Source organism: Leptonychotes weddellii, chromosome 4, assembly GCF_054177405.1.
Source record: "Leptonychotes weddellii isolate Sample4059 chromosome 4, ASM5417740v2, whole genome shotgun sequence".
In the NCBI taxonomy this organism is placed as follows: Eukaryota; Metazoa; Chordata; class Mammalia; order Carnivora; family Phocidae; genus Leptonychotes; species Leptonychotes weddellii.
In genome coordinates, this window is record NC_138372.1 from 15754351 (window position 1) to 15769881 (window position 15531).

At 39.1% G+C, this 15531-nt stretch overlaps 2 protein-coding genes across 2 annotated transcripts in view; one reads left to right on the forward strand and one right to left on the reverse strand.

The window, feature by feature from the left end:
• The window catches only part of LUZP1 (leucine zipper protein 1), a 243265-nt gene that overhangs the window by 105460 nt on the left and 122274 nt on the right, over nt 1–15531 (reverse strand). The gene's annotated exons all lie outside the window — the stretch shown is intronic.
• The window catches only part of KDM1A (lysine demethylase 1A), a gene marked incomplete at its 3' end in the record, with an annotated part of 59796 nt that overhangs the window by 28526 nt on the left and 15739 nt on the right, over nt 1–15531 (forward strand). Inside the window, exons 4-9 of the mRNA XM_006737573.3 lie at nt 213–346; nt 4179–4257; nt 4846–4938; nt 5768–5874; nt 7454–7535; nt 9348–9442. Coding sequence (XP_006737636.2) covers nt 213–346; nt 4179–4257; nt 4846–4938; nt 5768–5874; nt 7454–7535; nt 9348–9442 — 590 coding nt within the window. The remainder of the gene's footprint in view (nt 1–212; nt 347–4178; nt 4258–4845; nt 4939–5767; nt 5875–7453; nt 7536–9347; nt 9443–15531) is intronic.

Genomic DNA, 15531 nt, shown 5'->3' on the forward strand with positions numbered 1-15531 from the left:
GTAAAATGTAATTTTTGGAATATTACGCTCAAAAGAGTAAGTAAATTCTAAAGATGTGTCATCTTTTGAGCAAAATAAAAGATTTTTATTTTAAAGGAGGTGAGATCAGTCTGTGAATGAGGCAGAGCTTTACAGGCAAAAAAGGAGTTTCACTATCCCTGGTTTTGTATTCACTTGCACTTTTCCCAGAAGTCCTTTGCTTTCTTTGCTAGGTGTGGAGGGTGCAGCTTTCCAGAGTAGACTTCCTCATGACCGGATGACTTCTCAAGAAGCAGCCTGTTTTCCAGATATCATCAGTGGACCACAACAGACCCAGAAAGTTTTTCTGTTCATTAGAAACCGCACAGTAAGTTTCCATGTCAGCTTTTTTCCTGTTTGGATTACTAAAAAGCACATATTACTTTTATGGAAAATATGGGAAAAAAGAGAGGGAAGAATTACAGAATTATCTATAACATGTACCATTACCCAGAGGTAACCATTGTTAAAAATTAGTTTTTTCCCTTCAGTTATTTTTTAATTTTTTTTTAAGATTTTATTTATTTATTTTGATAGAATGAGAGAGAGTACATGAGAGGGGGGAGGGTCAGAGGGAGAAGCAGACTCCCCACCGAGCAGGGAGCCCGATGGCGGGACTCGATCCCGGAACTCCAGGATCATGACCTGAGCCGAAGGCAGTCGCCCAACCAACTGAGCAACCCAGGCGCCCTCCCTTCAGTTATTTTTTTAAATGTATATTTAGTTTTTGTTTTTAAAAAATTGAAATGCTATTTCCATACATTCTTTGGATCCTTTTCATTCTTCATAACCTTGTAAACACAAAGAATCTTCATTTAAACTTTTAATTTTTTTTTTAAAAGACTTTATTTGACAGACACACAGTGAGAGAGGGAACACAAGCAGGGGGAGTGGGAGTGGGAGAGGGAGAAGCAGGCTTCCTGCAGAGCAGGGAGCCCGATGCGGGGCTCAATCCCAGGACCCTGAGATCATGACCTGAGCCGAAGGCGGATGCTTGATGACTGAGCCACCCAGCACCCCATAAACTTTTAATTTTTTATTTTAAGTAAACCAGGCCACATGTTTGGCTCAAACTCACAACCCTGAGATCAAGAGTTGCATGCTCTACTGACTGAGCTAGACAGGTGCCCCGAAACTTTTTTTTTTTTTTTTAAAGGAGGGCAAGGACAGAGGGAGGAGAAGGAGAGAGAGAATCTTAAGCAGGCTCCACACCCAGCACAGAGCCAGATGCAGGGCTCAGTCTCAAAACCCTGAGATCATGACCTGAGCCGAAATCAAGAGTCAGACGCTTAACTGACTGAGCCACCCAGGGGCCTCCCCCGTCCTCCCCCCCTTTTTTTTTTTTAAGATTTAATTATTCTGGAGAGAGAGCATGAACTAGGGGAGGAGCAGAGGAGAGGGAGGGGGGAAAAAACGTTAAGCACAGTCCGTACTGAGCCCATCGTGGGACTCAATCCCATGACCCTGAGATCATGACCTGAGCCAAAACCAAGAGTTGAGTGCTCAACTGACTGAACCAGCCAGGTGTCCCCCCACACATGTTTTTTAAATTATTAAATAATCATTTTGTCTTTCTTTCCCAGGATAAGAGGAACTCTTATTCTGTTCTGCTTCTCTGCTTCAACCTCCTCCTCTGGCTAAATGCTTGATTTTATTTTATTTATTTTTAAAAATATTTTATTTATTTGAGAGAGCATGAGAGAGACAGCGTGAGTGCACAGCAGGGGTGGGGGTAGAGGGAAAGGGAGAAGCAGACTCCCCGCTGAGCAGGGAGCCCGATGCGGGGCTCGATCCCAGGACCCTGGGATCATGACCTGAGCTGAAGGCAGACACTTAACAACTGAGCCACCCAGGTGCCCCTGATTTCAGCTACTTTGAGTATAGCTCAGAGATGTCATTTTAGGATGTCTGCTTTTTAGCTACCACTAACTTCTTTATTTTGGCTCTTAGTTTGCAAAAACCCCTGCTGAATTTAGATTGTTAGCTAGAGTGAGTGGTGGGTTATACTGGGTTTTCATAGTACAGAAGAAAGGGATTTTTGAGTGAAGAAAAAACGTGATTTTTTTAAAAAGTGAATGGGAAATTCTTAATGTATATTTCTGACACTTATTTGTCTTAGAATTCGGCTTCTGTGTAACATATCAACATTTTATCTGAATGGATTTTTTTAGGTGGTACCTGGCTGGCTCGGTCAGTAGAGTATGCGACTCTTGATCTCAGGATTGTGAGTTCAAGCCCCACGTTGGATATAGAGCTTACTTAAAATTGATTAATTAATTAGAAGTGTATTTTTTAGATAAGGTCATTTTTTTGTTTCATCTGAGGAAAGTTTTCACTCTTGAATTTGAGTGGTGGATTTACAGTGACCTTTGTTTTCTCTGATTTATATTCTGTGACCAAAATCCAGATTTGGGGAAGGAAGGACTGGCCCAAGTTAGAGTTGTGGACCTCTGGCTATAAAACTGAACATAAATCATTCTCTTATAAGAATTGTATCAGCGGCGCCTGGGTGGCTTAGTTGGTTGAGCGACTGCCTTCGGCTCAGGTCATGATCCTGGAGTCCCTGGATCGAGTCCCGCATCGGGCTCCCTGCTCGGCAGGGAGCCTGCTTCTGCCTCTGACCCTCCCCCCTCTCATGTGCGCTCTCTCTCGTTCTCTCGGTCTCAAATAAATAAATAAAAAAAAATCTTTAAAAAAAAAAAAAAGAATTGTATCAGTTCTTTTGCTTACAGATTTTGAAACCACAACAACTTTAGAATTATTGAGCTAAAAACTACGACCCGAGCTTTTTTTTTTTTTTTTTTTTTTAATAGGATGGACAGAGGAAGAAGGCTTATGTTGAGGGGTGAGGAACTTGGGCCTGGTGTGTACTTGAGGAAGTCTACTTTGCGTTGACAGTGGCCACCGAGAAAAGTAGAGGGTGCTTATGAATTTGGTCATATCTCTTTGTAATTGGATTTATTTACACATAGCTATGTTTCTTTGTTGAAACTTGTCTATGGAAAAGTTAATTTTTAGCTAAGATTTAAATATGGTGGCATTTAGTTGGTCTTGCCTATTCAATTTGAAGAGCATTTGTGTTAGAGCCTGTTGATTGTACTATAATATTTTTCATTCCTTATCTTAGTGCTTTTTCAGCAGTTTTTTAAATAATTGACTACTCCTTCTTAAACTCTTAAACTTCTCTTCCCTTCTCTTAAACTCCCTTAGCTTAACACCGTATTCTGGTTCTTCTCCTGCCTCCCTGGTTGTTATCTTCTCTGACAGTTTTGTAGACTTATCTTTATTTATTTATTTTTTTTAAGATTTATTTATTTGACAGAGCATGAGTGAGCACAAGCAGGGGGAGTGGCAGGCAGAGGGAGAGGGAGAAGCAGGCTCCCCGCTGAGCAGGGAGCCCGATGTGGAGCTCAATACCAGGACCCTGAGATGACCTGAGCCGAAGGCAGGCACTTAACCAACTGAGCCACCCAGGCGCCCCTGTAGGCTTATCTTTAAAAACAGGCCATTATGTGAACTGGTTAGAATTCCTTAAGGCTCCTTATGGTCTTTTCCTCCCCCTGCTGTATATTCTCCTGAGGAGGTCTCTTCTGCACATTGGCTTCAGTTATCACCCATAAGCAAATGGCTCCAGACCTTAACTCTCCTCAGAACCCTAGCTCGTATCTAGATGCCAATCTTGTATCTCTGGGTTGTCTTGAAACTAAATTCACCTCTTCTTTCAGTGGCCCTCATTTAGTGAATAGCATACCAACTCATTTAGTTGCGCAGGCTAAAAACTGGAGATATCCTTGGTACCTCTTCCCTCCCCTCCACCTTTGCATATCTAATTGATCATTGGATTTTGTGGATTTTTATCTACTCAGTATCTCTGGAGTCATGAAACCCAGCTTAAATCCTAGTTGGTCCCTACCAGCTGTATGATACTGCCAAGTTACTAGGTTTTTTTGTTTTTTGTTTTAGGCTGAATATCTTCCAGCTTCTTCAGTAATTTACTCATTTGACATGGTTTTGTGTTTCATCAGTTTGTCAGGAATATAACCCTCTGTTTCAATGAAAGGAAAGCCTGTATTAGAGGCCTTAAAGTTGAAAAGATATTTTAAACTGGTCAAGTGGTCTATGTCTACTTGTGTAATAAAATTTCTGTCATTTAAATACAGTTGCAGTTGTGGTTGGATAATCCAAAGATACAGCTGACCTTTGAGGCTACCCTTCAACAATTAGAAGCACCTTACAATAGTAAGTAGTGTGAAAAGTGGGACTAGTTTTGGCTCATGATTCATTGATAATGAATTTTGTCAATTCATATTGCCATCTTACTTTACCTTGTGCTATGCAAAAATAAGCCTTATAGGAAACTATTATGTATCTTTGTAATGATTTTCTTGGTTTTTAAGTTGTGAGTTCAAGTGATTGCTAGTAATTTCACTAGGACTGTGTTCCAACTTTAATCCCCGGAGTACTTTGTTGACATTTGATTGGCTGGCTGGCTGGCTTTCTCATTTTCCAGTTACCACCCACAAAGTCTTGAAAAGTTTTTGCCAAAGTAACTGATTATAATACTACTTTTAAAAGGGTTGGTTTTATCCTTTATTTCATCTGTAATGGAATGTCATTCTTAAAAATTCCAAATTATGTGATAGGCATTTTGGACTACATCACAGACTAATAGTCCTAGGAATCATTTTTCTAAAGGAATCACATGATCTGAAGCTTACGGAAAATATGTATAGAATAACTTCATGATGGAAAAACAAAAGAGTTAAAGAGCTTTCTGTTTAAACTGCTAAAAATATGAACATGTTTTAAAATTCATTTATTCTGTAGGTGATACTGTGCTTGTCCACCGAGTTCACAGTTATTTAGAGCGTCACGGTCTGATCAACTTCGGCATCTATAAGAGGATAAAACCCCTACCAAGTAAGGACCTGGCAGATGGACTTAATAGTTTTAAGTTACAGTTCTAGGACTCTCTTTTATTTCCAGGAGGCTTTTAGCATTTTATTTTGATTTCTAAGTCTAAATTTGGAGTCCAATATTCCCAAGCTTATTTCATTTTATGTCAGATTTAAAGTAAAATCTCTTCATAAATATGCATTTCCTGTAATTTCTGGTTTGATAAGTGTACTTTAGTAGAAGATACTGAATTTCCAATATAAGAAAAATCAGAAAACAAAATAGTTAAAAACGAGAGAAGTCCGTTTTGAAAGCACAGATTTGAGGTTTTCTTTCATTGACCAGTTCTTTATACTGCCAGGAATCTAGGGTTTAGGGATATTTTGAGAATTAACACTTTTATTTATTTTTAATTTATTTTTGATGCTTTAATAATCTTCAAAAAGGGATAGTAAAGACAGCAGAAGTAGAGCTTAAGGAAAACAGCTTTAAGAATAATTTGTCTGTCAGATTGTCCTAGTATAATTGTGAGATAAATGAAGCAGACTATTCGTAGTAAGTTAACCAGTCACAGATACCAAAGCACATGACCATGGTATAATGAGAAAGTATATCTTTAAAGATAAAGGATTTCATTTATAAATTTTTAACATTGAATTAAAGCTTATAAGTTTCAGATATTTGCTAATTTGTATTCAGATAGTTTCTCTATTTTAAAAATAAGTGAACTGTTTACTTGGTAAGACATCATGACATGTTGAGAACTAGAGGTTTTCATGATGTAAAAAATGGTAAAATAAACTCTTAAACCTACAACAAAATATTGTAATTTTTATTCGTTTTTTACTTTTAGCTAAAAAGACAGGAAAGGTAATTATTATAGGCTCTGGGGTCTCAGGCTTGGCAGCAGCTCGTCAATTACAAAGTTTCGGAATGGATGTCACACTTCTGGAAGCCAGGGTAAGAATTTTATATTGTGTTTAGAAGTCTGACCTAATGAAAATAGGTATTTATCAATGCAATAAGAAATTATCTATTGCAAATTAATGAGTCCCACAGCTTGAACTAAACCAAACTGATTTGTATACTACTCAAAGTATTTTAGGTAATTGTTACTTACATTGGATAAAGCATTTTTGACAGTGAAGCTTTGAAAGGTGCTCAGTGAGTATGTAGAGTTTGTAAATGATCCATATAGCTCTTTGATGGATATTTTCAGGTTATTGTTTCTTGTAGTTAATTCTCAAATTTTGGGCCTTCATGGACGTGCCCTTTATAGGTGGCAGGTATTTTTAGTGGTGGAACAGAGTGGATTGTATTCCCTGTTTGATAGTAAAAGAAAAGGAGTGCATCTCAGGCAACAGTCATCTCTTAGTGCCTAATGCAGCCAAGATACGTTGGTTCCCTTATCATCAGTCCTAGAAAGAAATGGAAATTGAAGGAAGAAAGGGATGATGGCACCAAGTGGAGAAAATGAATGTCATGTTAAGATGCTACTATTCAAATTATTTTCATGAGTGATTTTTGACATTTAGTTATCTTCCAGTGGCTTATAGGCCTCCCTGGACTTACACCATTTAAAAAACAAAAAAACACTTCTCAGGTAACCTAAACGGTCTAAAATTTTATAGAAGCTTTCAAAATATTTTGTGCAGTACATCTAAGTTGCTTTTTTGTAAATTGTTAATTTTTTAAAATATTCTTTTCAAATAAAGTATGGAGAAATCAAAGTAATTTTTAATAGTCTTGCTAAAAATAATATTTTATAGATAATTTAGGAAACATTTGTGTGCCCTCTTGTCCTCTGTATTAGCAATACAGTAATGAATAATGGGACCATTCTGATCCCTACCCATAATCTAACATGTTAATCTAACATACAGGTTTTTTGTTTTATTTTGCTTTCGTTTTTTTGGAGGTTAGAGTGTTCTCATAATATCCATGATTAAAGTGTCGCTACAGCTCAGTAATTTTTCCCCATATTTGAAAATCCCGAGTTAGCAGAGATAAACTTGGACTGGACCTGTTGAGGAATGAGAGATACTGTCAAAAGTTTATGCTCAGTAGACACTCTGCCCCTGGGTATGGGGCTGCACTAGAGGACCATTTGAGAAGTCATCTGTCATTCACAGCTGACTTTAGGGATGGGGGGCAAAAGTCAGAACATGATGATAGAAAGATGGCATTTAGTGTTGTAATTTGTGAACAGATATTTTCTGTGTGAGTGGCCCTTGCTCAGCCTGTACAGTAAATGGTATTAGAGACAGCTGGGTAGAGAGATATAGTACCTGTGGCTAAATATGTCTGGCTGTCAAATTGTTTATCTCCTATCACTTAATTCTCTGTCATTCATTACCTACCACTCCCCCAAATAGTTAAACTTCACTCACTCTTTGTGCCCACACTGCATGCCATGTATGCTCTAAACTATACCTTTCATTTTAAATTATAAGAGACAGAGGCCTGGGGTGGTACCATGCCAGGTTTTTATGGTTAAAATAGAATTGATGATTTTAGCCATTTAATTTTTGAAAAACAGGATCGAGTGGGTGGACGAGTTGCTACATTTCGCAAAGGAAACTATGTAGCTGATCTTGGAGCTATGGTAGTGACAGGTCTTGGTAAGTAGTCCTTAGTTTCGTGCTGTTATACAAGATCTGAGATTCATGATTAACCTTATGTTTTAAAACCATAAATGTGGTTTTAAAATATTTTGGTTTAAGATACTGTTCTTAATGTTAGAGGTGAATTGACAAATAGTCTTCCTGAAAAGTACATCGATATGTGCAAAATTTAAATTGTTTATTTTATTTTATTTTTTTAAGATTTTATTTATTTATTTGAGAGAGAGAAAGAACACATGAGAGGGGATAGGGTCAGAGGGAGAAGCAGACTCCCTGCCGAGCAGGGAGCCCGATGCGGGACTCGATCCCGGGACTCCAGGATCATGACCTGAGCCGAAGGCAGTCGCTCAACCAACTGAGCCACCCAGGCGCCCTGTGCAAAATTTAAATTGTACATATGTTTTGACCTAGCAGACTCAGTTCTAGGAAATTATCCTAGGAAAATAGACAAGTGGACCATGTAGTTTGGAGCTTTTAATTTTTTTTAATTTTATTTATTTTTTGTTTAAAGATTTTATTTATCTATTTGAGAGAGTGCGCTCAGGGGCGCCTGCACATGCCCAAACAGAGGGAGGGGCAGTGGGGGAGCAAGAGAATCTCAAGCGGGCTCTGAGTTGAGCACAGAGCCCATCTCAGGGCTTGATCTTTCAACCTGGAGATCACGACCTGAGCCGAAACCAAGAGTCTGAGGCTTAACCGAGTGAGCCACCCAGGTGCTGCTGGAGCTTTTTAAATGTGGCATAGCAAAACATTAGAACCGATGATTCCGAGGATTATATTGTTATACAAAGAGAACTCTACAGCCACTAAAAATTATGTAGCTTTATATTAACATGACAATGGCCACAGTTTATTGCTAATTTGAAAAAAGATTACAAAACAGTACATGCGGGCGCCTGGGTGGCTCAGTTGGTTAAGCGACTGCCTTCGGCTCAGGTCATGATCCTGGAGTCCCGGGATCGAGTTCCGTATCGGGCTCCCTGCTCGGCAGGGAGTCTGCTTCTCCCTCTGACCCTCCTCCCTCTCATGCTCTCTGTCTCTCATTCTCTCTGTCTCAAATAAATAAATAAAATTAAAAAAAAAAACAGTACATGCATTGTGATCCTTCTCTGTGTGTGTGTCTATAATTTTATGCACATAAAATCTGGAAGGAGGTATAATAAAATTTTTTTTTTTTAAGATTTTATTTATTTGAGAGAGAGAGAAAGATAGCAAGAGAAAGCATTGGCCGGGGAGGGGGGGTAGGGAGAAGCAGGCTCCCCGCTGAGCAGGGAGCCTGACATGGGGCTCGATCCCAGGACCCCTGGGATCATGACCCTAGCTGAAGGCAGATGCCCAACCGACTGAGCCACCCAGGCGCCCCTAGAATCTATAATAAAAAGTTAACATGGGGGGCGCCTGAGTGGCTCAGTCGTTAAGCGTCTGCCTTCGGCTCAGGTCATGATCCCAGGGTCCTGGGATCGAGCCCCACATCAAGCTCCCTGCTCCGCGGGAAGCCTGCTTCTCCCTTTCCCACCCCTCCACTTGTGTTCCCTCTCTTGCTGTCTCTCTCTCTCTCTCTCTGTCAAAATAAATAAATAAAATCTTAAAAAAAAAAAAAGTTAACGTGGGGTTATAGGTAATTTTTTGCTTCTTTATGCTTATCTTACATATTTCATATATTACGTATTATTTTACTGGGCATTTTTTTAATCTATAATTCACATACCCAAAACTTTGAGTATTTTAAATTTCAAGTAAAAATACTTTTGCTTTGATGTGTTCTCTTTTCATAGATATGTTGAATTTAATAGTTTGAGTTTTTTTTAGGAGGGAATCCCATGGCTGTGGTCAGCAAACAAGTAAATATGGAATTGGCCAAGATCAAGCAAAAATGCCCACTTTATGAAGCCAATGGACAAGCTGTAAGTTGAGGACAAACAGAACTTTTCAAAATTTCTTTGGTTCAGTTGAAATAACAATTTGGGGAAAATGTGTGGATGAATATACACGCATATCTGTATGAACTGAGGGTAGAAATTGTGACTTTCTGATTGTTCCTTAACTATGAGCTGTATAGGAAGGGCTTATTGCATATATGCAAATTTACATGCTTATTTAGGCATTTATCTTTAGACATTTAACGAAGGCTAGCTAGACAGTTTTTTTTTGTTTTGTTTTGTTTTTTTAATTTGGCTGTGGCCACCTACTAAGAGACCTGTGGAATTGACACCTGATTCTTCATTTCTTTGTATTGTGCCTCTCATCATGTGCTTTAGCTCTGTGTGCTCTTTATGACTTCAGTTTTGTGTGTGTAGGTTCTAGATTTTGATGAACTAATAGCCAAATGGTAATACTGAACTCAGATACTTAGGTAGATTAAAATATTTGTTGACCAGAGGCATAGAAGTTTCCCATACTTAGTAGGCAGTAGCATAGCAGTGATGTTTGCTCTGAGAGAGTAAGAGTAGTTTAACAACTATGTTGAACGGCTTAGACCATGTAAGTCAGTCCTAATTTTGGGGGGTGGGTGCAATTCAAAAGTTTATATTCAGAATTTTACCAACTCTCCCCTATCATGAATGAGCAAGTTTACCATTCAGGATATAAGCATGTTATCATTTTTATATTTTGAGGAAGGGAGGATTCATGATGCATATGGCAATTTAGCTATTGTGGCTAAAAGTGGTAAGATCCCAACTCTTGAATTTAGTCTGCTAGGTCCAGTGGACATTCTCACTAAAGCCTTTAGGCTTTGTGGGGTTCATAACAGAAGAGGACAGACATAAGGGAATGCTTTGGCTCCTATCCTCACCATTCTGGATTCAAATGCCTCCCAGGGCTTGTTTTGGGGGTGGGACAACCTTCTGGCAGAATAAACAAAATAGAATGAACAAGAGAAAAAGGACGAAGTAGAGCTTAACTCAGCAATTCAATCAACTTTTGTTACTCTGTAAAGGCTATAGAGATGAGTAAGACAGTCCCTGCCATAGAAGAGCCCACAGTCTAGTGGGACTTATACACAGATAATTGTTTCCCAACTTTTTATTATGGAGATTTTTTTTAAGAGCTTATTTATTTATCAGAGAGAGAAGAGAGCACAAGCAGGGGGAATGGCAGGCAGAGGGAGAAGCGGGCTGCCTGCTGAGCAGAGACCCTGATGCGGGACTCGATCCCAGGACCCTAGTATCGTGACCTGAGTCAAAGGCAGACGCTTAACCAAATGAGCCACCCAGGCATCCCTATTATGGAAAAAAAAATTTTTTTTAAGATTTTATTTATTTATTTGACAGAGACAAAGCGAGAGAGGGAACACAAGCAGGGGGAGTGGGAGAGGGAGAAGCAGGCTTCCCGCAGAGCAGGGAGCCCGACGCGGGGCTCGATCCCAGGACTCTGGGATCATGACCTGAGCCGAAGGCAGATGCTTAACGACTGAGCCACCCAGGTGCCCCCTTATTATGGAAATTTTTAAACCCATACAAAAGTAGAAAGAATAGTATAATAATGGACTTTCATTTATTCTAGTCTTGTTGCATCTATTCAGTCCCTTTGGTTTTTTGTTTTTTGGTGTTTTTTTTGGTCTGGAGTATTTGAAAGCAAATCACAGTCAATCAGCAAGTATTTATTAAAATATTTGCCAAAATCTAGGCATTCTTCTCAGCATTGATTATGTATTCCCTGCTCTCAAGGGTCTTAAATTCTGGTGACTCTAGATATCTTATGAACCCAGGAGCATCGGGAATTATACGTGTCATTAAAATCTGTGGTATACCCCCTCAAAAAAAACCACACCCCAACCAGAAATATACTGCTTATACATATATCGGTAACACAAAGCAGATGTGCCAAGGGTTAGATAAAAGGATAAATTGCTATGGAAGAGCCAGTGGGGAGGAGGAGAGAGAAAGAGTCAAAGTCTCTGAAAGTGGGAGGTGCAAGAGTGGGGAGAGAAATGGAGGGAAAGAGAGCATTTATGAAGGTGGCTTAGGACTTAATGTGGCTGTGGAGGAAGGTTTAAGACCGAGAAGTCTCTGAAGGAGGTTGGGATTGTACTGGTGGGGCTAAGATACAAAACAAGTTGAGGGTGAAGGATGTTGCTTACTAGGCTGATTTGTAGGTTGGGACTTCAGAGGGTTGAGAGCAGAAGTGACATTACCAGATGGGTGTTTTAGGTAGATAGGCAGTAGAGAATTGAATTGAAGCAGGGCTTCTGAGGTGGATATTACATTAGTCCTCAAGAAGTAATGGAATCCAAACCAAAGGTTATCACTGATGATTGAGACACTGTCTTTTTCTTTAGCCTTTCCCGAATATAGAGCAGGTTTATTTAGTCTTTATAACAGTAAAAAGAGTTTTTTTCTAATAGAAATATCCAGAGAAATTCTCTTCCTTTCTTGGTATTAGAAGAACTTTAATACATTTTTAAAACATTTGTTTCTAAATAGTATACCAGTATTCCCCTCAGGTGTGGCCTGCACCCAGCTGCTAATTCATGAATTAGCTGTTGGTTTCCAGTATGGAATGAGATAAATATGTTGCTTGTGCTCGAATGTAAAATAAACTACATCATTAATCACACTGTTAGTTCAAATGATGATTTGGGGGAGTTGGGCTGAGTAGCAAGACTTCCCAGTGAAAGAAATGGTGCTTTAGTTATGATCTGGCATAAGCTCCTTATCTCACCAGGACCAGCCCTTTGAGGAGCACTGTACCAAACCTCCGTTAAGCTGGTGTGTCGTTTTCAGCATTTTGTGTATGTAGGGATATTTTTCCAAGTGAAATTTGTAGTTGTCATTCACCTCTGATCTTTACAAAAGGATTTCTCTAAGTCAGTTTGTTTGATTTTTGGTGCAGTAGCCAAGTGGTAAGGAGGATTCTTCAAGCACTCTCAAGTTTAGGATAAAATTCTTAACAGCTTTGAGTTCTGTTTGCCTTAAGTTAATCAAACATAAGAAGTCATGTTAATGTTTTTGTAGTCTAGTTCAGGGTAGGTATGGACAGCTGTTAACTAGTAGATTGACTTTTGGCTTATAGGACAAGAACTAAGAGCTTATAGTTCCATTAATTTTGTATATAATTACAAATATGTTTCTTGACTTTGGAAACCTGAGGAGTAAGTAGGTTAGTTGCTTCATTCTCTCATTTTGCAGGGGAAGAATCTAAAGCTCAGGCATGGTGTTTGCCTAGGATCATTCTAATCAATAATTTGTAGAGCCCAGGATATATTGCTTGGTATCCCAGATCAGATTCCGTTACAGGCGTACATTGTTTTATTGTGCTTTGCTTTATTGCATTTTGCAGATACTGCCCCCCCCTTTTTTATACAAATGGAAGATTTGTGGCAATCCTGCATAGAGCAAGTTTGTCGGCACTATTTTTCCAACAGTATTTGCTCACTGTGTCACATTTTGGTAATTCTCACAATATTTCACACTTTTTCAGTAGTATCTATTATGGTAATAGGTGATCAGTGATTACAACTTACTGAGAGCTTGGATGATGGTTAGCATTTTTTTTAGCAATAAAGTACTTAAGGTATGTACATCGTTTTTTAGACATAATGCTGTTGCACACTCAGACTACGGTACATTGTAAACATAACTTTATGCACTGGGAAACCAGAAAATTCATTTGACTCACTTTATTGCGGTGGTCTGGAGCCAGACCTGCAGTATTTCTGAGGTATGCGTGCACTTGTTCTGCCATATGTGGCTTATATTTCAGAGAAGATGGGGACTGGAGTCAGTGCATGCAACTCCTCATCAGCTGAGTCTCCTTCTCCAAGAGCTTTCTTTTAATAGTTACTCTGAGGAGGCAAGAACCCCACCCCCCACCCCCTCAGAGTGGACATTCACTCAACCATTGATTTTTCTTTAGTAAACTGTTGAATGAAATGGGATTGTCCTCCTCCATTCTTTGTGGACAGCCTCAGTGCAAAAGAGGGTGATTTGATGGTTCTGTTGGTAGTACGTAGAAATCAGTTCCCTCATCCTGCAGTGAGCAGTTAACTCAGAGTGACGAATATCATTTGTAACATCGTCTTAAGGACCTATCACCATACTTAGTCATTTTGCTGCTGTATGAAAAAAATCACATAGCAAGTGGTTTTTGTTCTGTTATCTTGTTATTGTTTTAATCACAATCACAAGAATCCCTGAAAGAGTTCACTTTATTCTCTCTGGTCCTGCGTTGGCAGCTAGGATGTCGAGCTTCTCTGTTTGTTTTTGACAGAAGTTTATTTTATGGCTCCACATGACTAGAACAAGGGCTTTCTTACTTGGTTCTAATATAGGATGTCCCTATAAATAGAAGTGTCTTCCAAGCTTATAAAAACAGAGCTAATACAGCAGCTGCCCTCACATTGACTGATGATTGAGTTCTACTCTGGACTGTGCTGTCATCAGCTTTACCTGGATATGGAGATAATTGGGAAATAGGGTAATTCATATTCCAGGAATATTTTGGGAGTCACCATGAGGAGACTGAAAACATGGATTGGTGGGGAGATGGGGGAAATATAACTCTAAATGTTTTCTATGTAGCTCCTGTACACCAACTAGTAACTCAGGGGCTTTAAATTCTAGTTTTGTTTTGGCTTTTTTGAGTAATGAAACAGCATCTTAAATTACTTCAGTGCAATACCATTTTGCATTATAAAATCTCTGGTCTCTATTGGGGGGAGGGAGTTGGGTTTTTTTGTAGTCTTTGTTTTGTTTTTGTTTTTACCAAATGAGGCCCAAAGACTCAGTAACTACGTGGAGAAACAGATCTTGATTTTCTTCTTGGGAATAATAGCTCAGCTGTTGTGAGGAAGAAAGATACACTTGAAAGGTAAAGAGTGCCAGGTCTTTTCCGAAGGCCATTAATGCCATTAATTGGGTATACTCCGTACCTACCTCAATTCAGCAAGTTGTCATTTGAATTCATATGGAGTGGTGCTTAGGTTAGTTATACTTTTGACACAGGCCGTCTGGCCTTTTCAGTTTTCCTATTCCTTTGTGGAAACAGTTTTTTTTTTTTTTTAAGATTTTACTTATTTATTTATTTATTTATTTTAAAGATTTTATTTATTTATTTGAGAGAGATATAGCGAGAGCAAGAACACAAGCAGGGGGAGTGGGAGAGGGAGAAGCAGGCTTCCTGCCGAGCAGAGAGCCCGATGCGGGACTCGATCCCAGGACCCTGGGATCATGACCTGAGCCGAAGGCAGACGCTTAACGACTGAGCCACCCAGGCGCCCCAAGATTTTACTTATTTATTAGAGAGAATGAGCAGGGGGGAGGGGCAGAGAGAGGGAGAAGCAGACACCCTGCTGAGTAGGGAGCCCCGACGTGAGGCTTGATCCCAGGACCCTGAGATCATGACCTGAGCCAAAGGCAGATGCTTAACCTACTGAGCCACCCAGGCATCCCAAGGTTTGGTATTTTGAAGGTGGTTTTTCTCTACCTTTTAAAATCTAATCCCCACTTTTTTATAAATGTAAAAATCTCATGCCTTCCTTTAATGTTCCTAAAGTTGCAAAATAGTTACTTCCTTTCAAATATAATACTAACTTTGCTTTTCCAAACTTTATTAATTTATTCATTTCATAAGAATTTACAGAGCACCTCTATTGTGTGCTAGAAACTGCTAGAGTGAACTTAGACATGTTGTGTGTGCCTTCTCCACGCAGCTTAGTTACTGCCTTAGAGAAGTCCATTATTTATATCCCCTAAATGATTTCTAATGAGGTAAAAAAAGTGGGGGTGGACAACCGTCTCCGTTTATAGAATCATAATTTTATTTGGATTAAGGATATTCCTGTTGTCCTTATTCTCCCTTTAAGGATATCTCATTTCTTTTAGTTATTTGGGAATCTGGGAATTAGAGACTCTTCAGATGTAAATTTTTCTTCCAGGTTTTACCAAAGGAACTAATCTTTTTTTTTTTTTTCTTAAAGATTTTATTTATTTATTTGAGAGAGAGAGAATGAGAGAGAGCACATGAGAGGGGGGAGGGTCAGAGGGAGAAGCAG